General features: G+C 43.0%; 4 protein-coding genes and 1 long non-coding RNA gene across 8 annotated transcripts; 3 read left to right on the top strand and 2 right to left on the bottom strand.

Annotated features, from left to right (window-relative positions):
* Nucleotides 1-4,540: 4,540 nt before the first annotated feature.
* On the top strand, nt 4,541-6,521 carry LOC121794172. The gene has a single exon (XM_042192222.1). It carries the CDS (start codon nt 4,662-4,664, stop codon nt 6,318-6,320), a length of 1,659 nt encoding a protein of 552 aa, XP_042048156.1. The 5' UTR covers nt 4,541-4,661; the 3' UTR covers nt 6,321-6,521.
* Nucleotides 6,522-9,251: 2,730 nt separating this feature from the next.
* On the top strand, nt 9,252-17,727 carry LOC121809017 (phosphatidylglycerophosphate phosphatase PTPMT2-like). The gene is made up of 7 exons (XM_042209571.1): nt 9,252-9,864; nt 15,147-15,305; nt 16,108-16,230; nt 16,586-16,679; nt 16,786-16,868; nt 16,964-17,053; nt 17,160-17,727. The coding sequence occupies exons 1-7, from the start codon at nt 9,814-9,816 to the stop codon at nt 17,493-17,495; spliced, it is 936 nt and encodes a 311-aa protein (XP_042065505.1). The 5' UTR covers nt 9,252-9,813; the 3' UTR covers nt 17,496-17,727.
* On the bottom strand, nt 9,377-15,213 carry LOC121809025. Its single transcript, XR_006052237.1, has 2 exons — nt 15,132-15,213; nt 9,377-10,282 (listed from the first exon to the last, which is right to left on the bottom strand). It is a non-coding gene; the product is annotated as an uncharacterized LOC121809025 (long non-coding RNA).
* Nucleotides 17,728-18,506: 779 nt separating the features above from the next.
* On the top strand, nt 18,507-19,984 carry LOC121794157 (peptidyl-prolyl cis-trans isomerase FKBP20-2, chloroplastic-like). 2 transcript variants are annotated; one of them, XM_042192204.1, is made up of 7 exons: nt 18,507-18,663; nt 18,777-18,852; nt 18,927-19,120; nt 19,187-19,296; nt 19,394-19,502; nt 19,581-19,657; nt 19,743-19,984. In XM_042192204.1, exons 1-7 carry the CDS (start codon nt 18,615-18,617, stop codon nt 19,860-19,862), a joined length of 735 nt encoding a protein of 244 aa, XP_042048138.1. In that variant the 5' UTR covers nt 18,507-18,614; the 3' UTR covers nt 19,863-19,984. The 2 variants fall into 2 exon arrangements, with proteins under 2 accessions (XP_042048138.1, XP_042048143.1); XM_042192209.1 differs by having other exon boundaries at nt 18,600-18,663; nt 18,934-19,120.
* A 123-nt stretch (nt 19,985-20,107) lies between these two features.
* LOC121794139 (cationic amino acid transporter 9, chloroplastic-like) lies at nt 20,108-22,653 on the bottom strand. Of its 3 annotated transcripts, none has more exons than XM_042192194.1 (8): nt 22,085-22,650; nt 21,795-21,971; nt 21,478-21,702; nt 21,223-21,399; nt 20,907-21,146; nt 20,718-20,807; nt 20,555-20,644; nt 20,108-20,388 (listed from the first exon to the last, which is right to left on the bottom strand). In XM_042192194.1, the coding sequence occupies exons 1-8, from the start codon at nt 22,385-22,387 to the stop codon at nt 20,368-20,370; spliced, it is 1,323 nt and encodes a 440-aa protein (XP_042048128.1). In that variant the 5' UTR covers nt 22,388-22,650; the 3' UTR covers nt 20,108-20,367. The 3 variants fall into 3 exon arrangements, with proteins under 3 accessions (XP_042048128.1, XP_042048119.1, XP_042048110.1); XM_042192185.1 differs by having other exon boundaries at nt 20,549-20,644; nt 22,085-22,649; XM_042192176.1 differs by having other exon boundaries at nt 20,108-20,644; nt 22,085-22,653.
* Nucleotides 22,654-26,519: the final 3,866 nt, after the last annotated feature.

Raw genomic sequence — 26,519 nt, 5'->3', positions numbered from 1 at the left:
CAAGCAAAATGAATCTCGGCGACGACACCAATAGTTCTAGTTCGTCTGAATCCGGTGGTTCGCTTGACGAAGCATTAGATGCAGCCGTTGAAGAGACCATAGCGGCATGCTATGACCAAATGCAGCGCGAGAAGGAGGCGGCGGCTGAGCAAGTCCATTGGCCTATTCGACATAGGTCGTATGTCCGACGCGACCACCAGGAAGCTCACAGACGTCTGGTTGAAGCCTATTTTGCCGATCAACCGCGATGGGGCCCGACTGTTTTCCGCCGCCGGTTTAGAATGTCGAGGTACCTTTTTCTCAGCATTGTTCGTACATTGTCTTCAGTGATGAATACTTCACGTTTCGGGAGGACGGTATCGGGAAACCTGGACTTACACCATTGCAAAAGTGCACGACTGCTATTCGTCAGTACGCATACGGCACCACGGCGGACCTTTTTGACGAGTACCTCCACTGTGGAGAGACTACAGGCCGCGAGTGTCTGAAGAGCTTTTATCGGGGGATAGTAGAGGCCTATGGCGACACATATTTGCGCAAGCCGACAACCACTGATTGCAAGGGTCTGATGCAGATGCACGAGAGGGCGCACGAGTTTCCCGGGATGCTCGGGAGCATCGACTGTATGCACTGGGAGTGGAAGAATTGTCCGACGGCGTGGAGAGGCAAATTCACAAGTGGATACAAGGGCAGCCACCCGACGATGATCCTCGAAGCCGTCGCTGACCATCGGCTCTGGATCTGGCAAGCTTACTTCGGCGTAGCCGGGTCGAACAACGACATCAACGTCCTCAACTCGTCCACCCTCTTCACCGACCAATGTAACGGCAACGGCCCGGCCATCGAGTTCACTGCCAACAGACGCCAATACCATATGGGGTACTACTTGGCCGATGACATCTACCCACGGTGGCCAGTTTTCCTAAAGACGGTCAGCTGCCCAATTGGTGAGAAGAGGGTTTTATTTGCGCAAAAGCAGGAGGCGGCGCGGAAGGATGTCGAGCGGGCATTTAGGGTGCTCCAATCACGGTGGGCAATTGTGAAAGGGCCGGCTCGTTTCTGGTACAAGGAAGTCATTGCCGATGTCATATATGCGTGCATAATCATGCACAACATGATAGTCGAGAGTGAAGGCGGAAGCATCACCGACTGGAATGAAGACGACCGTGCATCTAGCTCTTCCGGCACATCGACCGACACACCCGATAGAGGGTTACCGTTAGGCTTCGAAGAGGTTCTATCTAGACAGGCCTCAATGCGCAACCAACAGGAGCATGCACAGCTCATGAGTGACATGATTGAAAAAGTGTGGGCTCGTAACCGCCGTCGCTGAGTTTGCATTTTTTTAATTCGCATTGTAATGTATTAATTTTTATTAAATGAAATGAAGTTTATGAAATTCGTATTTTAATGTATTATTTTTTTTAAATTCGTATGGATTTTGTAAATATTAAAAAAATGATGACGTGGCGCGCCTTAGAGCGCCCCACTGCAGGTGAGGAGGTAGGAGGATAAAACTGCTGACGTGGCGCGTCATAGGGCGCGCCTTAGGGCGCCCCATTGCTAATGCCCTAAGCAAAGAGGATAAATTTTTGCAAACCAAACACATCTTTGCATTAACTTCAAAATGTCATTTCCAGTACCCAACCAAACACCCTCTAAAAGAAGGTAGATTTCTTCACTTATTATTCTTGATGAAATGCTTCATTGGTTCCAATTTGATTTTGGATTCACTAACTAAAATGATTATATGTTAACCGAATATAAGAATAAAAATGGTTATTTTGGCATAGTAGAATAAATCATTTCCAAAAAGCAAATTAAGGTTTTCATCAAACAATAAGTACATAAAAAAAATACTACTACCTCCTTTGTCCCAAAATAACTAATGGCTATTTCCTACCTAAATGTAATAATTTCTCTTTTAGTCAAAAATTAACTCTTAATACTATATTTGCAGTTTAATTATCTTTCATGCTTTATTGTTTTTTTCTCTTAATTTGCTACTCAATCTCTCAACTTGATTAACTAAATATTCTTTTCTAAACTAGTGCCAAAAACAAATGCATGGTCTAAGTCGGGACATATGGAATCATAATTTGAAAATTAAAAATACTCTCATATTTTACTATAGTTAAGTTGTAAACCTTTTTAGTTGTCAAATATTTACTTTTATGACAAAATTAACACATTTAATCTATCTTACTTATTCTTTTTCCCACTTTACTCTCTTTATAATTTATTTATTTTATCACATCTCCTACTTTATGTTTTTTTTCATTTATTACTTTATTTTCACTCCACTTAACTAATTATACATTTTTTTCTTAATCTTCGTGAAAAATGCCTTAACTCATTTCTATTGTTTTTAAAATTTGAATTAAAGTATGCACTAATTACATTTATGGTTTCAAAAAAGTAAAAAAATTATACACAAATCATAAATATATGACCACAATATTATGCACTTTCCATGTATATGCATCCTTATATTTTAATTAAATATATAAATAAACCTATTTTTTTAAATAAACTAGTTTTTTATTGAACAAAAATTTGGTCACTTATATTTATTAGAAAAATATAGCCAAAAATGTAGTACTCCTCTGCTATTGATTTTGATATGACAGACCTCTGTCCAACTAAGGGCAAAACTCCCTAAAAATCAAATGATTGAAGAGGGGCAATTCCGGCAATGAAAACAAAACGGTCATAAGGGCATTATTAACCCCGGCTGGGTTTCAGGCCCCAAGTCCCTTCCACGTTATCATTCCTCTACAGTTGCGGCTCAGGCCCCAACTGCTCTAACCCTGCAGGCCACTACCCGGGCCGCAACTAATAAATGACACTATTCACAATTTCAACTTATTTTAAACGTAAAATAAAAAACGTCGGAAATTTATAACACGGACAAGTTAATTTCGATCGAAGATTGAAAATTACAACATAGAAATTTTAAAACACAAAATAAAAAACATAAAAACATAACGTCAATGCTGGAAAACGTTGGTGCGAGTCCAAATTACTTCGATTAGATCGGCTTGGAGGCGAGTGTGTTGTTCCTCTTGGCGCATCGCAGCTGAACGGGCCATGACATTGCGGATGTCGGAAGGAAGGCCCTGCACGGGCAGGTCGGTGACAACGTAGTCACTCCCAGTGCTGGCGAGCGGATCGTCGCTCCACAAAGTGACATTATCTTCCTCGTCCACAACGATCATATTATGCATTATGATACATGCATACATGATGTCTGCGACTAGTGACCGCTGCCAATCATGGGCCGCTCCCTTCACAATAGCCCACCGTGCTTGGAGGACTCCGAATGCACGCTCGGCATCTTTCCGAGCCGCCTCTTGCCTTTGGGCAAACAATGCTCGGTGGTTGACCGTGAACTCTACATTCGGTGCTCGCCCCGCACACAAGTCGTTGAATAATGGAGACTCGTTCAACACATTGAGGTCGTTGTTGGACCCCGCGACACCAAAGTAGGCATGCCAGATCCACAATCGTTTGTCGGCAACGGCCTCCAACACAATCGTGGGATGTGTGCCCTTGTGCCCGCTAGTGCATTGTCCTCTCCAAGCCGTTGGACAATTCTTCCACTGCCAGTGCATACAGTCGATGCTTCCAAGCATCCCCGAGAAGCCGTGGGCCCGCTCGTGCATGTCGACCAACTTCCTAACGTCGTCGGTCGTTGGCTTTCTCAAGTATGTATCCTTGAATGTTTCGACGACTGCCCAACAGAATTTAGCTAGGCACTCCCATCCAGTATGCTCGCTTACATGGAGATACTCATCGAACATATCTGATGTAGTTCCGTAAGCAAGTTGACGAATGGCAGACGTGCATTTCTGCAACGTCGATATACTTTGTCGGCCCACAGCATCAGTGGTTTGGCAGAAATACGTGTCACGAGCTACAACTGCGTTGACAATGCGTAGGAACAAAGGCCTCCGCATCCGGAACCGGCGACGGAACATCTGATCACTCCATCGCGGATCTCTAGAGAAATAATCCGTGAAAAAGCGCAAGACAGCTTGTTCACGGTCTCGGTGAATATACATCCGAGTACGTGGTACCCGGATTTGTTGTTCGTTCCAAGCTTGAATAGCAGCTTGGTAGCGTTCTACTTCTTTGTTGATTTCTTCTTGGATTACATGTACCGCCTCTGCTAACAACCGGGACATTTGAGATTCGGATAATCTTTGACGAGGAGACATTTTTTCGAATTTTAGGAAGAGATTTGAAGTTGAAATGAAGTTGAATGTGTATGAAAATGGATAGAGTAGTATTTAAAAAAAATCGAATTAAAAAAAAATCCGTTGCGGACAGCACCAATTAATGCGCACATGGGCCGGGCCGCGGGACGGTCACCAGGCTGGGAATGCGGCCCCGGGACCTGCCCAGGCCGTGACTCTCTCCCGTCTAACGCGTAGGACGGGCCGGGACTCGCGATTTGCGGCCCGGCCAGCAGCGTTAACGATGCTCTAATTGTTGTTTCACCTTTTTTCAAAAAATTGGTAACCCACTCACTCCACCTTCCCTCTCCTCTCCTCTCCTCTCTCTCCTCTCCTCTCTCTAGCACAAGCTTCTGCTTTTCCCCTTTTACCTTTGCAAGTAAGTCTCCTTTACTTCGTCTTCACCCAATCCGCATTTCAACAATGGCAGCAGCAGCAGCAGCAGCAGCGCCACCGCCCAATTTCTCTCCCTTCACACCTCCACCAAGTAAGTCCGATTCAAACGCCCTCTTCAAATCCCTCATTATCGTCTTTCTCCTTCTCGCCATTCCGCTATTTCCTTCCCAAGCCCCCGCCTTCATCCCTCCAACCGTCTTCGCCGGTTTCTGGGAGATTATCCACCTCCTCTTCATCGGAATCGCCGTCTCCTACGGCCTCTTCGCCAGACGAGCTTTTCAATTCGTCCCCGATAAATCTGCAACCGACTCCTATTTATCTGGGATTTCTCACATTACTTCAATTTTCGACCATGGGTATGAAAATGATATGTTGCCTGATAATTATGCTAATTGTGGTGATTATCAGTTTTTAGGAAATGATGAATGTGTAGCAGTGCCTAGTGGTGTAAAGATTAGATCTTTAGTGCGGGATGGTGAGGATGAGGGGGGTGGGGATCGAGCGTGGCACTCGCGTTATACGAAAGGTGAATCTTTGGTAGTTGTCTCTAATGCTAAGTGTTTTGTTGGTGGAAGCTCTGATTTTAAGCCATTGAATTTGCCCATTAGGAGTTTGAGGTCAAGAGCTATGGATAGTACTGATAGTGATGAGAAAGAATTCAAAAATGGGAATGAGTTTAGTTGTAACAAATATGAGGCTAAGGGAAATGATGATATTAATGATGATGATGATGATGCTGCTAGGGCTGTTGTTAAGATTAGGGGTATGGTTCCTGTGAATTTGGACAAGAGGTTTGAGGAAGTTGCTGGGCGATCAACGAGCCCAATCCCTTGGTGCTCGAGATCGGGGAGGGTGGAAGATGAGGAGGATGTTTCCAAGCTACCTGCACATAGTAGGCCTCACTCTGTTGGGGAATTTGAGTTTGAGCATCTCAAGTCTAGGAGGCCACTTCGTGGTTGGAAGTTTTCGAGTACTCCTGAGTTGAGAAGCTCGAAAGTCGAAAATTTGGAGAGGGAAAGGGTGTTTGCTGCCTCACATTCGAAAGCAGACTCCATAGATTCTGACCCCTTTAGCAATAGTGCTTCCTCGGACATGGACAGTGTTGGGGATTTGGAAAACAGCCTTGAAAGCTCTAGTGTTGAAGAGGAAGTGAGAAAAGGTAAACAAGCTATTGAATCTTTGGAAAGTGATGTGAAGTCATCACCCCTTTCTAAGGTTCCAGCGAGAGCTAAGTCGGTTAGGACAATCAAACCAAAGAGATACGACATAAATCAGAAGGAGCATTGCCCTAATCGAGGTGAAGGCAGGGTTGGGAGGAGGTTCATCAAATCTGAAGTAGTGAATTCTTTGATTAAAGGAAGAGAAGAACCGGAAATTCCCCCTGACCATCAAAACCAAGAATATGGTCGTATATTCTCTATGCCGAAGCCAAAACCAACTCTTCCTGAGGTCCAGAGTGAAGAGAAACATGATGTTGATGACCTTAGTTCTACTAAGTCTGTAGATGGAGAGATATGGTTTGACAAGACTTCGGCCAAGGATGAAACTCGACCTAGCATTGACACTGATGGAGAACTTGGGAGTGAAGTTGATAGAAAGGCTGATGAGTTTATAGCCAAGTTCAGAGAGCAAATAAGGTGCCAAAAGGCTTCAACTTCATCTGTGGAAGGTCACAGTGGCTGGTAGCAAGTAGTCTAGGTTATTCGAAGGCTTGTGCTGCTGTGCTTGCAGCTGTAAGTTTGTGTGATTAGTAGCTGGAAGCTGAGATTATATCAGCCCAGCATCGTATTTTTTAATTTTTTCGCTCTGTAAATATGTATCCGACTGATTTTTTATTTATATGATCAATCATAGCACCATACCACGGAGATATTATGTTTATAATTATGTATCCAAGTGCCTATTGCTGGTTTACTATTTGTAGATGATGATTCTTTGTCTGAGTAACGGCTCATAACTGCCAGCATATGCTGATAAATTTCATATGATGGATTCTGTTCTGCATTTTGTTCACTGTATTCTTGTATGATCATGTAGCCTATGACACCCATATTGCGTGCTTATGAGCAAGTGTTCGATGATCAGAATAGCTCGACTCCACTGACAAAACTTCATCTTTGATCAGTTTCATGCCAAGTTGCCAACCATTTGTTTGAGGGCATTTTCTTTTAATGGTTCGACTTTAGCTGTAGGAATGATGTTGAAGACGATGTAGACGAAGTTGCAACGGACACGACACTCGGGTTGTTAGCTTTGTTAGAATAGCAGCAGGCAAGTGATATAAGGTTGCAGAATTGAGAATCATGGACTTCTTCTACTATTGTTTGTGAATGGTGAAAAGAATTGAGAGTTTATTAAGACTTCCAAATATTTGGACATGCTTGTTTCTAGTTCAGTGATTGTTGTAAGGTAGGAGTATATAAAAACCAATAGTAGTAATTTGTTGAAAAAAATTTAGTACTTATTTATATTCAAACAATATTTTGTGGTTGAGTACATGAGATGAACTGAATTGATACCTTATAGGAGTAGTATTAATCGATACTATTTTTTTTACTTACATAAATCGAGTTAAACCCAAATTTGCACAAACGGTTAAAAGTGTTTTTCTTTCCTACCAAGCCAAGTAATTAATTGTGACATATATATAGATTGAGTGGTGTGATCAATTGCTAACTTTCTTAAGTTGCTAACTCTGCTAACTCATCAACATAGTGAATTAAAAATATCAACATAATGACTTTAAAATGTCAACACATAATTTTGTTGACATTTTAATAAATTATGTTGATATTATATGTTGACATTTTTAATACATTGCATTGATGAGTTAACATAGTTAGCAACTTAAAAAGTTAGCAATATAACACACCCAGATTGATTATGCTATATCAACTTATGGTCTAATATTCCATATTTTTTTAATTTCATAATGAATCTGATTTTATTTATAAAATCTCATGTTGTAAATTGTAATATGCCAACACTGAGTACTTTTCCATTACACCTATTTTAAATAAAAAAACAATATACTACAAAACAAATTATTTTGATAGAATTTTCAAACAAACCTGCCAATATCATGCGATATACTGTAAAAGGAAATTGAGACACAGTCTCATCTCACGTTGCATGACATAATAGTTTTATTTTTGTTAATTAGAGAATAAATCATTAATCATTGTTTCTTATTAGATTGATCATTGATGTGCTCTGATTCTACACTATCTCCTTTACAATGTTTCCTGCTCATATAATAAAATATGTGAATGTTACAATGCTATTGTAAACTTTATTTTTGTATAATAACCTGCAAAGTATTCGCAAAGGGTTAAAAGAACACACTAAACAAACCCGAAACGACTAACTCATTTAAAAGACATCATGGAAAAGTCACAATTGCAATAAATTATAATGTACTACTACTATATTAATGTCTTCAGCTATATAGTACTAAATGAAATAACTAGGGATGTCAATCGGGTCGGCCCATCAAGTTTCGGGCCAATTTTACCGGATTACGGGTTAATCGGGTGCAGACTAATCGGGTTGTGATTTCTTTCGGGATATAAACGTTCAATCATAACCCTAAAAGCTCGGGTTTCGGGCTAGCCCAACGGGTTAATCGGGTTGCTACCGATATGATTAACATGCGATCAATCCAATAAATAATGATGAAAATTAATTATTTTCATAAAACGTAAAATATTTAATTATGATAAATTTGAGATATATGCTTAAATTCAATCATAAACATGATCAAATGCTAATATTTGAGATATTTCGTGAAATTTTAATGCATGTTTTAGAAATATAAATATATTTTTAGTGAATTTGTAGTTTTTAATTTATTTATCAATTATTATATTAATGAAAATAGAATATAGTATTTTATATATTTAATATAAAATTGAGAGTGTTATCTATATTTATAAAATTAATCAATAAAATGTCGAACTAGCAGTAAAAAAATAGGATAACAAAAATTTTATCGGGTTTTCGGGTCTGGTCATAACAGGTTGCAGGTTAATCGAGTGCAGACTAATCGGATTTTAATTTTATCGGGCTAGAAATTTTGCAGCCCTAACCCTATAAATTTGGCGGGCTATTCGGGCCAACCCACGGGTTGCGGGCTACACTGACATCCCTGTAAATAAGATACCAGAATCATGAATTTTGGACACACCAACCATTTCTCAAAAACAATAAATTCAACACCAATTTTTTGTGATTAATAGTCCCTCACGAATAATATATGGCATTTATAATCATTTAATACGAGATCTTTAAATATTCCTCGAAGAAAATAGAGGAAATAGGGCTATAAGAATATATAGTTATTTTGAAAACATTATACAAAATAAATAAAAAAAGAGGCATTGCAATTCCATTTAGAAATTAAAAAATGGTGCTAAATTGATCAAAGATAGCATTCCTCTTTCTCCAAATATGACAGCAGATCTTTCGAATTTGAATAAAGGAAATTTTATGAGAGAAAAAGATTACGAAATATTTTCCATTGACAAGAATATCCGGTTTAATTGCAGACAGCAAACCGGATTTATAAATGAGCTATTTAAATCACAATTTAATTGTTAAAATTAGAAGAGAATAAGATTGTGAGATGGAGAAAAACTGAAGTAACCTTTTTTCGCTGAATTTGGTTTAGTTTTGGCGCACGCACTTTGTAAGAAAACTACATCCAACAACCATTACCTCTCCTTGCATACTTCCCCAATTTACTTTTCTTCATCTTCGAGCAATTTCATCTAATTCGATCTTTTTCGGGGTTTAGTTTTCGTGTCTTAGTTGTTTGAACATGCCCATTTTTTACCCCGATTTCCATTCTATTTCTCGGGATTATCAGAGTTGGTGTAGGATTAAGGGAAATAGGAGATTTTGTTGTTGTTGCTGTTGTTGATGTTCGAGGTGAAGGGCTGGTGTGTTTTTCTTCTTTTTTATAAATAATAATTTATAGTGGTTTTGTTGATTTTCGAATTAGGTTTTGGTGTGGGGCTTATTTGGGGTTTTGATCATTTCGTGAGAAGTCTGATTTTTTATGTGAATTTCTCGACGGTTCTGTTGCTGTTGTGTTTAATTGGTATTGTGCAGAGTGTTTCTTTTCTTGATTTGTCTCTTGGTTGGGGTTGAATTTGGATTGTTGAGTTTGTAAACTGAGATGTATATTGAGGAATTGAAAGAGGGGGATTCTGAGTGCGGTGAGCAGCAAGTGTGATACGGTTTGGAGGGTCTACAAACGGGGGAACCGCCAAGTCACTTGGCCAGCGATTTCGGAGGAAACAGAGGAGGAGTAGGCGTGGTCAAAAGGGAGGCGCAAATATCTCGGCTGGTAGTTAGTTTGTTGCAGCTTCTTTAGTTGTAATTTGAATTTGAATTTAGTTTGTTAGTTGTTGCTGAATTTTCTCATTGTAAGTCTATATATTGAATCTCCACAATGGTGAAAATCACGTTGGGAATTTGGTATTGGACGATCGTAGTATCGTAGGCCTCTTCGAGGATTCCTCTTTGTGTTCATTTTTCATAACTATTGAATAATAGCCGAGCCTTTCTCTTTCACATCATATCGGGAAATTCTACCTCCACATATCTCATCGAGTACTTCTCGTGCTCCCTTGATAATCACTCACCTAATCTCTATCAATTGGTGCGGTGACGATGGTGAATACACGCAATACGGACACACGGTTGGAAGGATTAGAGAAGGTGACTGGAGATCTGGAAAAACAGCTGTCGGCAATTGATGCAAAACTTGGCACCTTTATGCTTGAGGTCCGAGCGACCCTTGCAGAGGGGTTCGCGAACAGGTCCACCGACCCGGTGACTAACAACGATCCACAAACAACTGAAGCAGCTTCGGGGAGCAGTCCCCCACTCACAATTCCGACATTCGACGGAACTGATGCGATCGCATGGCTTGCGCGTGCGGAGCAGTATTTCTTGGTGTCAAATATTCCATTGGAGAAACGTTTGGGTGTAGCGATGGTGGCATTGGCAGGTCCAGCCTTGCCGTGGTACCAGCTTTTACGGCGCCGCCTTCCGGCCTTGACATGGGACCGTTTTCAGCAAGAACTCATGAAACGCTTCGGCGACAAAATGGCGTTGGATAGTTATGAAGCCTTTGCTTCCACGCGCCACGACGGTTCTCTCGTCGAATTTGTAGCTGCTTTCGAAGCTAGGCTCGCCCAAATAGGTGACCTCTCAGATCACCAATATCTGGGATTTTTCTTGGCAGCCTTACGCCCAGAGGTACGAATGCATATGAAGGCAGCAAATATTACCTCTTACTCCGATGCAGTGCAGATGGCTCTCCAGCTTGACCAGTTGGCCGGAACTCAACCAACCGGTGCTGCCACAGTCGGCCCTGCCCCACAGATGCACCAGTCGAGTCAGAGACCAACCTCGTACACCCCTACTTCCCTCTCGGCGACTGGCTCAAACCGCCCACCCTCTCGTCGTTTTCGGAACATGTCCTCCGAAGAATACAGGAAGCATATTGCGGCAGGCACGTGTTTTCGGTGTGGCCTGAAGTTCGGCCCTGCCCACCGCTGCCCGCCAAAGACGCTTAACGTATTCATCATCGACAACGACGAGCCCCTGACTGACTCTAGTGAGGACGACACGCTCAACATGGAGGATGTAGGATTGGAGCTGAAACTATCGGAGTTATCGTTCAACGGTCTTGATACTTCCCATACTATGAAGCTCTTCGGGAATATCGACCAAGAAAAAGTCCTCATAATGGTGGATAGCGGAGCAAGCCATTGCTTTATTTCAGATCAGCTGGCCACTCGTCTCCAACTGCCTATCACCCCGACCGCTTCTTATGCAGTCACGCTGGGGGACGGATCCAGGGTCCGCACCTCGGGACTCTGTCACGCTGTGCCCCTCCAGCTCGCTTCGGAGTTATTCTCCATATCTTGCTATGTGTTTCCCCTACGAAACATAGACATCATTTTGGGGGTCACATGGCTAGCCTCCCTCGGTGATGTTACAGCCAACTGGCAGCGATCCTCCATGATATTTTCGGTCCAAGATCGCTTGGTGACTATTGAGGGCGATCCTACTCTTACTCGCAAGGCTTGTTCCTCCCACGACATCAACACACTTGACGACGGTGATTCTTGTTGGGTGTTGCATTCGATGATGGGTGGGGACACGCCCACGGAATTCGGGTTTGATCCCTCCTTGCCACCAGCCGCACGGTCCCAGCTACATGCGTTGGTGGAGGGATTCCCCTCGGTCATCCAGCAGCCGACGACGCTGCCCCCTGCTCGCCACACTGACCACCGGATCACACTTAAACCCAGCTCCCAACCAGTATCAGTCCGGCCATACCGATATAATCATATGCAGAAGGACGAGATGGAGCGTTTAGTGGAGGAAATGCTCGCTTCTGGGGTCATACAGCCAAGTACTAGTCCCTACTCCAGCCCGGTGCTCCTGGTCCGCAAGAAAGACGGCTCATGGCGATTTTGCGTGGATTATCGCGAGCTGAATAAGCGCACCGTGCCGGACAAATACCCAATTCCGGTAATTCAGGAGCTGCTAGATGAGCTCCATGGCTCTATTTGGTTCAGCAAGTTGGATCTCAAAGCCGGGTACCATCAGATCAGAGTGGCAGCCCCGGATGTGCACAAAACGGCTTTTCGCACACATTCTGGCCATTACGAGTTCCTCGTTATGCCGTTCGGGTTGACCAATGCACCCGCCACATTTCAAAGCCTCATGAACGACATATTCCGACCCTCCCTTCGCAAGTTTGTCCTGGTTTTTTTCGACGACATATTAGTCTACAGTGCCTCTTGGGATGCACATTTGGAGCATCTTCGGCAGGTTTTCAGGGCCCTAGAAGCTCACTCGCTCGTCGTGAACCCGAAGAAGTGTCTCCTTGCTCGTCGCCAGGTGGAGTACCTGGGGCACGTGGTGTCCAGCGCAGGAGTAAGCATGGACCCCTCCAAGGTCTCGGCCGTGCTGCGTTGGCCAACGCCGACGTCTCTCAAAACTGTCCGTGGTTTCCTTGGCTTAACGGGTTACTACCGTCGATTCATTCGCGACTATGGCAAGATCGCGGCACCCCTCACTCAGTTGCTTAAAAAACCAGCAGACGACAGCAAGAAGCAGAGATGGGCGTGGCCGGCCGAAGCGGAACAGGCATTCACGGCTTTGAAGGAGGCCCTCACGTCGGCTCCCTTGTTAAGGATGCCTGATTTCTCCAGGGAGTTTGTCATCGAATGCGATGCGTCGGGGCGCGGTCTGGGGGCTGTCCTCATGCAAGATAGGCAGCCTGTGGCCTATTTTAGCAAAACCTTGTCCTCCCGGTGGCTAGCCAAATCAGCATATGAGAAGGAGTTAATGGCGTTGGTTCTCGCCATCCACCATTGGCGACCGTATCTGCTTGGGCGTCGGTTTGTGGTGCACACCGATCAGCGGAGCTTGAGGCAACTCTTGGCCCAACCTCTTTCCACACCTGCACAGCAAAATTGGGCGGCAAAATTGCTCGGTTACGATTTCTCTATCATTTACAAAGATGGCAAGCTAAACAAAGCAGCCGATGCTTTATCCCGGAGGGACGAAGAGTGCGTCGAGTTTTCGGCTCTGTCCCGACCTACCTGGCCTGAATGGTCAACTGTCCAGGCTGCGCTGTCCGACGACCCCAACCTCGGCGCGATCAAGGCTGATCTGGAGGAAGGGCGGCAGTCCAAACCTCACTTTCAGTTAGTTCACGACATTCTTTTCTACAAAGGTCGCATTGTAATACCTGCAAATTCACCTTGGATCCAAAAGCTCATGGCGGAATATCACATTACCCCCTCGGGCGGTCACACTGGGGCATACCGCACTTATAGGCGATTGGCGTCGAATGTCTATTGGCCCGGGATGATGAAACATGTCACACAATTTGTTGCTGCCTGTGCAACATGTCAGAGAAGCAAAGCCGATACTAAGGCGCCGGCGGGTCTGCTTGTGCCGTTACCCATCCCGGAGCGGGTTTGGGAGGATCTAAGTATGGATTTTCTCTCGGGGTTGCCCAAATCCGGGGGCGTTGATTGTGTGCTTGTGGTGGTGGATCGACTATCAAAATATGCTCATTTCATTGCCCTCCGCCACCCCTTCTCCGCCAAGCAAGTCGCCGAACTTTTTAACAAGGAAGTGGTTCGTTTGCACGGAATTCCGAGCTCCATCGTTTCTGATCGGGACCCGATTTTCTTGAGCTCCTTTTGGCGAGAACTATTCCGTGCCACGGGCACAAAACTCCGCATGAGCTCCGCCTACCATCCGGAAACAGACGGCCAAACTGAGGTGCTCAACCGTTGCCTCCAAACATACTTGCGCTGCTTCTCTTCCGAGCGCCCCAAGCAATGGCACAAATGGCTCGCGTGGGCAGAATACTGTTACAATACGAGTACACATTCCGCCTCGGGGACCACCCCGTTCGAGATAGTGTACGGTCGCCCACCGCCAACAATTCACTTGCCGGGTGAGGTTCGAGCCCAGGCTGTCGTAGAGTCCCTTCAGTCTCGCGATGCAGCGCTGGGCCTCCTCCGCCAACATCTGCTTCGCGCCCAGCAAAGGATGGTTTGTGCTGCCAATAAGCATCGCAGGGATGTGGAATATGCTGTCGGCGACTTAGTTTATCTCAAGTTCCGGCCATACCGTCAGTCGACGTTATTCACAGCAGCAAATAGGAAGCTTGCTCCCCGATTCTTTGGGCCTTTCCGGGTCGAGGAACGCATGGGTACAGCGGCATACCGTTTGAAGCTTCCAGCCGGCTCCCGTATTCACCCGGTATTCCACGTTTCTCTGCTAAAACGGGCAATTGGCAGAACCACCCCGGAGACAGATCTGCCTGAGGCTCTGTTCGGTGCTGAACCACCTATCTTACCGGAGGAAATTTTGCAGCGAAGGATGGTCATGCGGGACGGTGTCCAGGTTGAACAGGTTTTGGTCAAATGGTCGAACCTCCCTCCTGACGAGGCCACGTGGATGGACACGGCAGATTTGCGGGGTCAGTTCCCTTACTTCCGCCTTGAGGACAAGGCTGTTTCGTCCGACGGGGCAGTTGATACGGTTTGGAGGGTCTACAAACGGGGGAACCGCCAAGTCACTTGGCCAGCGATTTCGGAGGAAACAGAGGAGGAGTAGGCGTGGTCAAAAGGGAGGCGCAAATATCTCGGCTGGTAGTTAGTTTGTTGCAGCTTCTTTAGTTGTAATTTGAATTTGAATTTAGTTTGTTAGTTGTTGCTGAATTTTCTCATTGTAAGTCTATATATTGAATCTCCACAATGGTGAAAATCACGTTGGGAATTTGGTATTGGACGATCGTAGTATCGTAGGCCTCTTCGAGGATTCCTCTTTGTGTTCATTTTTCATAACTATTGAATAATAGCCGAGCCTTTCTCTTTCACATCATATCGGGAAATTCTACCTCCACATATCTCATCGAGTACTTCTCGTGCTCCCTTGATAATCACTCACCTAATCTCTATCAAAGTGTGTGGTGATCTTTGTGAAGGTGATTTAATCGTTTGGGACCCAAAAAGGCTGTTGGTCGGGGCGGGTGCTCGTGCTCTTTTCTATCCAACATTGTTGTATAATGTTGTCAGGAATAAGGTTCAGTCCGAGTTCCGGTGGTGGGATAGGGTTGATGAGGTATATATATTAACTCTTGATTCGAATTCTGTGTTCATTTAACTCCATTTCTGATTTGTTATAGTTTTATGGCTGTATTTCTGGTTCCTTGTTTGTATTGTTGTTTTTCCATGAATTTATGTTATTTTTTGTTGATTTGGAAGTATGAATATTAGTATTACTCTGTTGGAAATGTAATTGTAGTGTGTTGTTCTTTTTTCTGTCTGGAAACAAAGTCTCACTTTTAATAGCAAAGACAGAGCCTTGTCTACTGATGGCTCTAGAGGATGCACTTTGTTTTGTTTCTCGAGGTTCAGTCCATTTAAAGGATACGACTTCCTTTTAGGGTATCTGAGTAAATTTAGTGGTGTATTTAGGTAGTTTCTTCAAAGAAATCAGGTTAACATGGATATGCAGTAAGCAAGAACAAAGGAAACTCCTCACGATTGAAGATTCTTATCTCTATTTTAGATCTTACTGTTTGTGTGTTCCACTGTTGGTTGAGCTATTCCTTTTAGGAGTTACGCGTGTGAAAAAATTTCTGCATATTTTCCGTTCGTTTTAGATTATTCTTTTTTGTGACTGTTGTTAGACTCTTGTAACTTTTAGCGAAAATTATATCAACCTGCTAAAACAATAGAAATGCATGATATGCAGAGTTCTATCCATGAGCTAAAACATTTGAACTTTCTACACCATAGTTTTTTTTTTTTTAAATTTCTTAAGTAAATGGCATGTTTTTTTTCCATTTACGCTCATATTATTCTTTCTTCCCGCCTTTGTGGCAAGTTGGTGGCCTAAATTGTTTTTTCTATTTTTCCAGTATGTTTTGCTCGGAGCTGTTCCATTTCCAACTGATGTGCCACGCTTGAAAGCTCTTGGCGTAGGCGGGGTTGTTACTTTAAATGAATCATATGAGACTTTAGTTCCCTGTTCACTATATCATGTAAGATTGTTTTACTCTCACTTAACCAATAATTTACATTTTTTCTCAAATTTTTTAAACTAGGCAAGTTCAACCGCATCACAAACATAGTATATTTTCACCTCATGTCCAGCTTGGTAAGGATTTAGCTATTAAATCCAATTTGGCTGACATGCTGGAGAAGAAGCTTTGAAAGACAAGAGAATATTTATAATATGACGCCATTGATTTGAACTTGAATGAAAGTGGGAAGTCTAATCTTGTTAAAGTATCAAATTTGGAGTATTAGATAAAATGTTATCATGTGATCCAAGTTGGTTGTTTTCTCATCAGCTGTTGTTTATGTTGAATAATGTGTTTCATCTTCTCTTTGAAGGATCACGGCATTGACCACTTGCTGATTCCCACAAGAGATTACCTTTTTGCTCCCTCGCAAAGGGATATATGCCAAGCTGTAGAATTTATCCATGGTAAGTTGTGTTAGTCACATAACACATTTTTCATACCCTAATTTTATGTTCCTACTATCGACTAGATTGTGCCACACTCTCACATATACACGTGTGTCCGTTTCAGCCAATGCACTTTGTGGAAAAACTACATATGTTCACTGTAAGGCTGGCCGAGGACGCAGCACTACAATTGTTCTCTGTTACCTTGTATGTTACCTAATCCAAGAATTTTCACATGATTACAAAATCCAGTTTTGTTTTATAGATTTTGTGTTCTTTCAAAATCTAACCTTCAATAACAGGTTAAACACAAGGAAATGACACCAGGAGCTGCATTCGAGTATGTGAGATCCATCCGGCCAAGGGTCTTGTTGGCCTCCTCCCAGCGGCAGGTATGATTAATTGTATGATGCGCGACAAGTGTTCCGTTAATTTTAATACTTACATTAATCAATCGGAAGTGATGTAGCATTTTATCTTTTCCTTGGCAAAACACAGGGTGTGGAAGATTATTACCATGGGTTGAAAAAATCCGGGGCCGAGAGTCGTGTGGTAAATGCTCCAATAACCACTTTGAGCTTACCTGAGACTGAGAGAGCCGATGCGGAAGAGTTTGACGACAACTCATTGGTGTTGATCACTGAATCAGACCTTGATGGATACGAAGAAAACCATGAATCAGGGGAAGCGGGCGAGAAGATGATGAGTGAAATAAACCTTGCTTGCAAGGTGCAGTTTGTGAGCCAAGCAGCTATATCGAGGCTGTCGTACCTGTGGGTTCGTTGCCAGACAGGGTCAAGGAGGAGTGTGGGGGTGGACATACATGTTTATTGATGGAGGGTGAGAGGTTAGGGAATAAAGATGGGGTTGGTTTTTTGCTGATGGTGGTGAGAGGGATCTATGTATGAGTACAGTTGCCGAAGAAGAGTTACCGGATTTGGTAAGTGTAGAGTCACAGAGGTTGTGGTGTTTTTATTTTGTCATGTAACTTGGAGTTGAGCAACTACAAAAATATTTATATATATATGTATAAGCCTTTGGGTTTTCAAAGCAGTATTTATGCTAATTGTGTTTGGACAACAAATAACGACCAAATTCACTTGCTTAACGTAATTTGAGGGTGTAACGTGGAAGGAAATATTAAGTTTGTGAACAAGTAACATTGCAATACGATGAATTTAATATGGAGTAGTATATCAAACGAACCCAAGATAATATTTTGATTACAATGAATGAGGCTCATGCTATGACATATTAACATCCCAATGAAACACTCTAATTATAGAAATGGAAAATTACTGAATTTTTTTTTGGATCAAATTGTGGTTTGTCCCTGCAAATTTAAAAATCGACCATAAAATCATGAACTTTAACCTTTTACTTAATTTTCCCTTGGGATCTAATTTGGTAAATAAAAAATCATCAATTTAAACATTTTTTTCTATTTTTTCACATGTCTAATTTGGGTGAAATTATATTTAATGGTGACATCTGCAAATCCAGTGAGAACGAGATTGCCCGTGAAGTACAAAATGTTTAAAATTCATATTGTCTACATCTGATCTTAAAAATTGTAGGACCGACCAAAATTCATGATTTTTTAGCAGTTTACCTATTATAAAAATTAAAATTGAAAAAAAGGGTTAAAATTATTTTACAGCTAATATTTTTAATTACGGAACTGATCAGAATGAAAAAAAAAATCATTACTATTTTTTTTTCTGCAATTTGATCCTATAAAAATATCTACCTAACTGCAATTTAAAAACGCAACCACGCAAAAATCGTTTTGTTTTTCTAGCGATTTTAGTTGAAAAGTAAAAATCGTGGAAGTATATCTATAACAGAATGAGAGAGAAGATAAAGATGGAGAGCAGCCATAGCCGGCCATTGTTGCTGGAGAAAAAACCTTGAGATTTTTGGGCACAACAAATCAAGGATAAGATCAAGGCTATGACTTTCGTCTCTTCCTCATTGCCCTCCACTCCTAATTATTTTCCTTGTAAGTCTCCCACTCTCCTCTCTCTCTCTCTAGAAATTATTAATTGGACATTAATATGACACACATGATTGCCCTGTTCTTGTTGTTGTATTGAAGTGATTATGTTGTGGCAGGTAATACTCTTGTAATCTATCAATCCCATGGATCCTCTTGGCCTCAAAACAGAGCACCATCTTGTGCCTGCCAAATGTATGTATAAATGTCTCTGTTTTCCATTTGGGATTTACTTGTTGCTAGCTTATGTGAGAACCTTTACATGGTAGAGACCAGGAAAAAATGGGGAGGAGGCTCTTCTTCACTTTCCTTGCTGGATCAGGTGCCATGTCGGCAGCATTGCCATCCTCCGGAAAGACGAAGAAGCAGACCCCGTTCGATGAGAGGCGCCTGCTTGAGCAGAACAAGCGGATTCAGAGGGAGAATAATGTGCCTGATGACTTCCCGAGTTTTCTCAGAGAAGGTTTCTTTCTTCTTTTCACACCACATTTCTGCCTTTCCATGTATTAAACTCATCTTCATGCTTCAGGTTTCCAGGTTAGAGTAGTGGCACCGGACTACTATGTTACGCGTGACTCAGGTCTCGTGTTGTGGGATATTGCACCCGGTCAAGGTGATTGCCCTAAGGATGGCCAGCAGGTTTGGTTTCGCTTTACTTTCTTTACCACTTTGGATTGCTTTTGTTCAAGTAGTAGTTGATTGATTGGTGCTATCTCAAGGTTGTTCTCCATGGCAGGTGACGTTTCACTATGTTGGCTATAATGAGTCGGGGAGACGTATAGACAGCACGTACTTGCAAGGCTCTCCTGCCAAAGTTCGACTTGGTACTAATGGATTAATCCCAGGTAGTTGAGCTGAGCTGAGCTGAGCTTCATAATATAAGGTTTTATCAGAGAGAGAGAGAAACTAAAGTTTGGTGACAGGATTCGAGGAAGGAATCAAAGACATGAAGCCGGGAGGGAAACGGAGGATAATCATCCCTCCAGAGCTAGGTCCACCAGTAAGTCTCACTTTGATTAAGTATAAACTGTGTTTTTGTTTTTTGTTTTTGTTTTTTTTCATATAGCCACACTGTGTTCTTGCAGGTTGGACCTTCCACTTTTTTCAGCTCCAAGCAGTATGAAGTTTTTGATATAGAATTGCTAAGCATCCAAGATTGCACGAGGAGGACGATTGGCTTTTATTCTGATGTTGTTTGTTCTTGAGGAGAAAGACTCAGCAATTCATTAGCTAGTAAGTAATTCAGTTGTAGAATTAATTCATTTGATATAGAATTGCTAAGCCCTCATTATCAAAATGCTAGCTCCGCCACTAATTTCACCGCTAAGGTGCGTGCACAATTCACAATACTACAATTTTTAATTATGTTTAGTGCTTAATTTCTTTAAATAATATCATAAATACCATAACAAACTCACATAAGGTGCTTACATAAGTGTGCTTAATTTCTTTAAATAATATCATAAATAATATCATAAATAATATCATTTATGTACACAAGTATAAATGCATGCCGTGCTCAAAATCAAATTTACAATTTACAAGATCGTTGGGACGATATATTATTTTGATTCATAAGTGTGTAACTGATGGAGATGGACTCGAGAATACAACAATTACAATAATGCATACAACAACAATGAGAAAAGAGTTACATATAATGGAATCGATACCGTGATCGCTGAAAAGGCCCAGTCATTAGTTACGAATCTAAACTTCACCAGCAGAACCCTAAGAGTAAACATGTCGACGTCAAAACGAAAATACAGCAGAAGCAGGCCAGCAATGGTGGTTTTACAGTGGAGAAAGTATTTTGGAATATTAGTAAAAAGTGAGGTAGGTGAAAGTGTTTTATGCTCTTGTATTCATTTATATACATAGTTGGACTTACAGTTACAGGTTTGGCGTGAAACTGGCCGTAAAATGCATAAACGCTGAGTGAAACAATGTTGAGGACAACAAATCTCACCCAGGCTTCATAGTGGAGCTGCAAAACCAATTACAAATTCAAATGTTTCTCCAAATTCATTCACTACTGTGATTTCATGTTTCTGAAATACCTGAGCGAATAAAAAGATATTGATGAAAATGCTGATTGACGGAAGTATTGGAACTCCGGGACAAGAAAAACCCGGTGGATCAGTATAAGCCTGCCAGAAGAAGCAACATGTAGTGTGAAAAGTGAACTGGTATAAGGATGAAGAGATTATTCGTGACCAATGTACAAGTCCCGGTGTGTCATAGCTTACTTGTCGTAGGTAGAGAGTTGCACCAGCAGACACTGCGATCACAGAAGCTATTATGAGGTAAACAAATGAAGCACCAAATCGGAAGAGGATGCCAGTAGCACAACCGCAACAGGCAATTGCAATGAGGCAAAAGATGCCTTCCGCCCTATTAGAAATATGCTTAGTAGAATCCGAGTTAGATATCTTATTGTCCTTCCAGCGTAGGGTAACCACACATGCTGAAACAACTGAATACCCTGTCTGTGACAAACAATTCACCCGATTATAGGTCTTCCGATTCTGGATAAAACAGCAATAAGTTTCTACTACTACTTACCAAGGATCCAACTGAGAGAACGTGTGAGAGCACATGAACATTAAGAAAACCTGCCAAAATGCTAGCAATAAGACCAACCCAAACTTGTGAATGAACTGGAGTTTGTCGCATCGGGTGGACTTTGGCAAATATAGCTGGTAGTAAACCGTCTCTTCCAAGTCCGAGATATAACCGAGACTGGCAGAACGCGAATCACTTAGGAACTGCAAGACCAGAAAAATTACCGATTGAAACATAACTTCAGACAAGATATACCTGAACGTAGAGCCCAACTAAGAGTGTTGTTGTAAGTCCAGCAATCGCACCGCAGCTAATTAGGACTGAGACATACTTCAAGCCCTTGGAGGTGAAAGCATTAGCCAAAGGTGCTTCTTCTCCTAGATGTTCGTACGGAACCATTCCAGTAATCACTAAGCAAACAGCGATATACAACCCGACACAGATCATGAGGCTGCCAATGATGCCTAATGGTAAATCCCTCTGAAAGATCAAGTTCCGGGACACTACGTATCAGTTTAACATTCACACTTATACAGTGGTGAAATGTGAAGGCGTATGTTCATTCCGCATACCTGTGGTCTCTTGGATTCTTCCGCAGAATTAGCAACTGCATCAAATCCTACATATGCAAAGAAGACCACAGTTGCTCCTGTCAATATTGACTTGGCACCATTTGGTGCAAAGGGAGACCAATTCGCATCGTCAACCTTAAAGGATCCAACAATTATGACAAAGATAACAATGAGTACCTGCACAAGATTTCGTGTTCTATCAAACATTGTACTCACCAAATGTATGAAAGTTTGCCAGAAACATAAGTTGAAGAAGTTTAGGAGAAGAGAAAGAATGCTGGATGGGTAACCTTTGTCACGGTCATGATTGAGTTCAATATGGAAGACTCTCCTACACCCCGACACAGCACTACCGTGAGGAGGCCTAGAATGATTGGAGCAAAGATGTTAATCGAGAATAAATGAAGAAATGTGTCGCCATGCCCAGCCCAACTTGGAATGTTATCGTTGAGAAAGGGAATGAGCTCCAATACAGAAACCCAATAGCCAGCTAAGCTACGCGCTATGCTAGCAGCACCAATATGATAGTCGAGCATCAGCTGAGTAAACACTAAAAAAGCTGTGAGCTCGTTGAAAGCCGAGTAAGCGTACATGTATGCTCCCCCAACAACCGCGGGCAAACGAGAAGCTAGTTCAGCATAACAGAGAGCATTCAGAACACAAGATGCTCCTGCAATGATGAAGCTAAGTGTAACTCCTGCAGTAGCAAACAGAGGATTTACTTTTCAATTAGGGATTTGGTGCAATAAGCTCAGTTACTTAAAGTAGAAATCTGGAAATCCTTTCCAAATAATATCGTCGGCTGAATTTCAAGTGTATTACTTTTCACATTCAAATTCAATCATAGCATAATACCAAGAAATTGCCGATTCAAAATGATAAATAACGTTATTGCGATTAAACGCATTAATCAATCTATCTCTTAGCCATAGATTTCGCCATTAAATTCCTAAAAGCTAATTAGCGAAATTCGAAATTAATGCGTACCTACTTTAAAGCTATAAAAAACTTTATTTAATAAAATAATACTACTGTCTACAAGTGAAGTGCAGTAAGGCTATCCACAATGGCGCCTAGCGCACCGCCTAGCCGAGCGCCGGCGCTAGGCGGTCGCTAGGCGAACCATTGCAGCTTCCGAAAACCGCCGAGCGGTTTTTCAGAATTAAAAATCGCCTAGCGCTAGGCGGTCGACGGGCGCTGGGCGATGCACTGGGCGATCCGCTCGGCGCCATTGCAGCGTCGGGATCACCCAGCGCATCGCCCAGCGGTTTTTTTTTTTTTTATTTTCGAGACAGTATATATACGCGATTTGCACTTCATTTTCATTCGCACCACTTGTATTAACGAGTACTCTTTCTATCTTAATTTCTATACAAGATCAACACCGAGAAATAAGTAACGCGGGAGATGGTAGTGGAGGTAGTGGGGGGACGCTGAGGAGTACGAACGTCGAATGGCCGAAGCGTTTGAGGCATATACCAACCGCGGGATAGACCAATGGATGCAAAGAGCCTTGCAGCCGGCGGTACCTCGACCTCGGCCAGTTGTCCATCGCCGACAAGCGATTGATCGTGATCACGTAGCTGCACATCAGCGCCTATACGAAGACTACTTCGCAGAGGAGCCGCGGTTCAACGCCAACATTTTCAAGCGACGTTTTAGGATGAGCAGAGCCATGTTTATGCGTATTGTTAACGCCTTGGAGCAGCGATATCTGTATTTCCGCTTCAGGCACGATGCTGCTGGCAAACCCGGCCACACACCAATTCAAAAGTGCACTGCGGCAATCTGGCAGTTGGCTTACGGAGGCGCGGCAGACATGTGGGACGAGTACCTCCACATCGGTGAGACGACTTCCCTGGAATGTTTGAAGTATTTCTGTCAAGCCGTGATTGAAGTATTCGGTGATCAGTATCTCCGAAAGCCTACCCGCGAAGATTGACGGGATCTGCTGAGGATGCATGGGGAGCAGCATGTGTTCCCGGGAATGTTAGGCAGCATAGATTGTATGCATTGGGAGTGGAGGAACTGTCCCGCTGCCTGGAAGGGGTTCTACACGACCGGCTACAAGGGAAAGAATCCCACGATGATCCTCGAGGCCGTAGCTGATTACCGACTGTGGATTTGGCATGCGTATTTTGGGATAGCCGGTTCAAACAACGACCTAAACGTCCTCAACTCGTCGCCCCTATTCAACGAGCAGTGCCAGGGCGTCGGTCCGGCCATCAGTTTTGTCGCCAACGGCAACCGACATGATATGGGCTACTACTTGGCGGATGGGATATACCCTAGGTGGCCTGTCTTTGTGAAGACGATCCGATGCCCAGGAGATGAGAAGAAGGCCTACTTTGCGGCACTGCAGGAGTCCGCGCGCAAGGACGTGGAGCGCGCATTTGGTGTGCTCCAGGCTCGATGGGCGGCGGTTAGGGGTCCAACGCGTTTGTGGCACGTCGACTGCATTGCTGATATAATGTACGCATGTATTATCATGCACAACATGATTGTCGAAGATGAAGGTGTACAACTGACGGATTGGGCCAACGACGATAATGAAGCCGGTCCAAGCCACGGCGTGGCCGTCCCCAACGCACGGAGTGGGGTACCTCACGATGAAGCCGGCCTCCTCCAAGCACATGCCGACATGCGCCAAACGGAAGCTCATATTCGACTCCAAAAGGATTTAATTGAAGAGTTATGGGCGCGGAGGACTGCTCGGAGTTAGTTTTTTTTATTTATGTAATTTTGTAAAATGTATTTTTTTTAATGTAATTTTTATTATTAATGTACTTTTTTAAAATTTTAGTACTTTTTTAAATTTATTGTACTTTTTAAATTTATTGTACTTTTTTAAAAATTAAAATAGTATTATTAATGTTTCCCGTATATGTCTCGTAAATTAAATTCCGTATATTGTGTTATTAGTGATGTGGCTATTGATGTGGCTGGACTATTTATGATATGACTAGGCTATGGCTGGGCTATTGGCTGGGCTATTGCTGGGCTATCACCACTGTGGATACCCTAACTGACCAGGACCAGTGTCACGGGCGACGGTGCCGGTGACGACAAATATCCCGGCGCCGATGGAGGCTCCGACGCCGATCAAAATGAGATCGAACAGGCCTAACTGCCGCGCAAGGCTGTCGCGGACGGAGGAGTCCGGCGGCGGAGAGATCGGCTTCGACCTGGTGGCGGAAGACCAGAAGCGAGAGTAGCACGACGGCGAGGGGGATGACGTCACGTGGCGTTGCATACTTCCTTCCCGATTGATTGGTGGAGTTGAGAGAAGTAGTCTGTCTCTCTCCCTCTCGTCTGGGAAATATTTATAAGTGTGGGAAAGGTACAAGCATCCAAGCGTGTCGAGCAAGTGTCAATTCAGAAGGTACTAACCACTGCAGCGAGTGACGTGTGTACGTTGTGATCATGAGGAATTTGTTTGTTGGTCAATAAAAGTCAACCATTTATCTATATCAAATTATAATCATGGCAAAGGGTATTAATCACTGAAATGAAATATTAATTTTACACTAAAGTCTTAATTTGGTCCTTAATATATTGCGTTTTTTTTTTAAATTTTGGTCTAAAACATTATCTTTTGAATTATTCGGTCCCTCACATTTGAAATCGGATCACATTTGGTCCATTTTGGACGGTTCCGTCAAATTTTTGACGGTTTTAATTACCGGGTCACAAATCCGTCACTAACTGGGAGAAACTAATCCGTCACTAATCCGTCATTAGTCCTATATATATATAGCCTATATATATTCACACTCACACTCTCACTCTCACTCTCACTTACCAATCTCTCTGATGGGGTACGTACTAAACAAGCCCAATAGCAGTGACGGCCCATCAGCCCAAAGCCCAAGGAAGAGTATCAGTTCGGCATTACCAAAGAGTTCGGCCCCAGCCTACAGCTCGGTAAAAGCCGACCAATCAAGCTCTACTCTCAGATTGGCAAAAGCTGCTCGGCAATAGCTCAGCAGTTCGGTCCCCAAGGAAGAGTATCAGTTCGGCATTACCAAAGAGTTCGGCCCCAGCCTACAGCTCGGTAAAAGCCGACCAATCAAGCTCTACTCTCAGATTGGCAAAAGCTGCTCGGCAATAGTTCAGCAGTTCGGTCTCATTATTCGACCGAACTGGGAGATAGTGGTGTCAACTCATACAGGATCTCATGCAGGATAGCGGACCAAACAAAGAGATAGTGGACCCATGCAGGATCTCACGACCTCCACGACATCCACGACCTAATTACTGATGATGTAAGCCACGACCTACTCAGTGGTGATGTAAGCCACGACCTAGTTAGTGGTGATGCAAGCCACGATCTTAGTTCAATGTATAAATAGAACTTAGATCAGATAGGCAGGAGAGAGAGCTCTCTAGACATCAAATATCATATAGCAAGTCTGTATTTGTAAGCTGGAAAACCAGATCAAGCAATACAATCTTGCCCTCCTTTCTTCCCGTGGACGTAGATTTACCTCAGTAAATCGAACCACGTAATTCCTTGTGTCGTGATCTATATTCATTACCTGCATTTACTACCATCAAAAATTCGCCCAACCATCACTCTCAAACCAAAAACTTGTTCAAGAAATCACTGACTCACCAATGGCAGCCATGACAACAACCACCCTCATCTCTTCCCTCTCCAAATCCCACACCAAATACCCCTTCCACGGCTCCCCCATCCCCATTAAATCCACCCCCGCCACATAA

Source organism: Salvia splendens, chromosome 1 (genome assembly GCF_004379255.2).
Source record: "Salvia splendens isolate huo1 chromosome 1, SspV2, whole genome shotgun sequence".
In the NCBI taxonomy this organism is placed as follows: Eukaryota; Viridiplantae; Streptophyta; class Magnoliopsida; order Lamiales; family Lamiaceae; genus Salvia; species Salvia splendens.
This window is presented reverse-complemented; position numbering and strand designations above follow the sequence as displayed.

Coding starts and splice junctions, on each gene's coding strand:
- LOC121794172 (XM_042192222.1), top strand. CDS start 4,662: ATGGCAGCAGCAGCAGCAGCAGCAGCGCCACCGCCCAATTTCTCTCCC.
- LOC121794157 (XM_042192204.1), top strand. CDS start 18,615: ATGACTTTCGTCTCTTCCTCATTGCCCTCCACTCCTAATTATTTTCCT. Junction 19,297..19,393: donor GCCCTAAGGATGGCCAGCAG/GTTTGGTTTCGC, acceptor TCTCCATGGCAG/GTGACGTTTCACTATGTTGG. Junction 19,658..19,742: donor CTCCAGAGCTAGGTCCACCA/GTAAGTCTCACT, acceptor GTGTTCTTGCAG/GTTGGACCTTCCACTTTTTT.
- LOC121794139 (XM_042192176.1), bottom strand. CDS start 22,387: ATGTACGCTTACTCGGCTTTCAACGAGCTCACAGCTTTTTTAGTGTTT. Junction 21,972..22,084: donor CAATCATGACCGTGACAAAG/GTTACCCATCCA, acceptor AATCTTGTGCAG/GTACTCATTGTTATCTTTGT. Junction 20,808..20,906: donor CAACTCTCTACCTACGACAA/GTAAGCTATGAC, acceptor TTCTTCTGGCAG/GCTTATACTGATCCACCGGG.
- LOC121809017 (XM_042209571.1), top strand. CDS start 9,814: ATGTATATTGAGGAATTGAAAGAGGGGGATTCTGAGTGCGGTGAGCAG. Junction 9,865..15,146: donor CTGAGTGCGGTGAGCAGCAA/GTGTGATACGGT, acceptor ATCTCTATCAAA/GTGTGTGGTGATCTTTGTGA. Junction 15,306..16,107: donor GGTGGGATAGGGTTGATGAG/GTATATATATTA, acceptor CTATTTTTCCAG/TATGTTTTGCTCGGAGCTGT.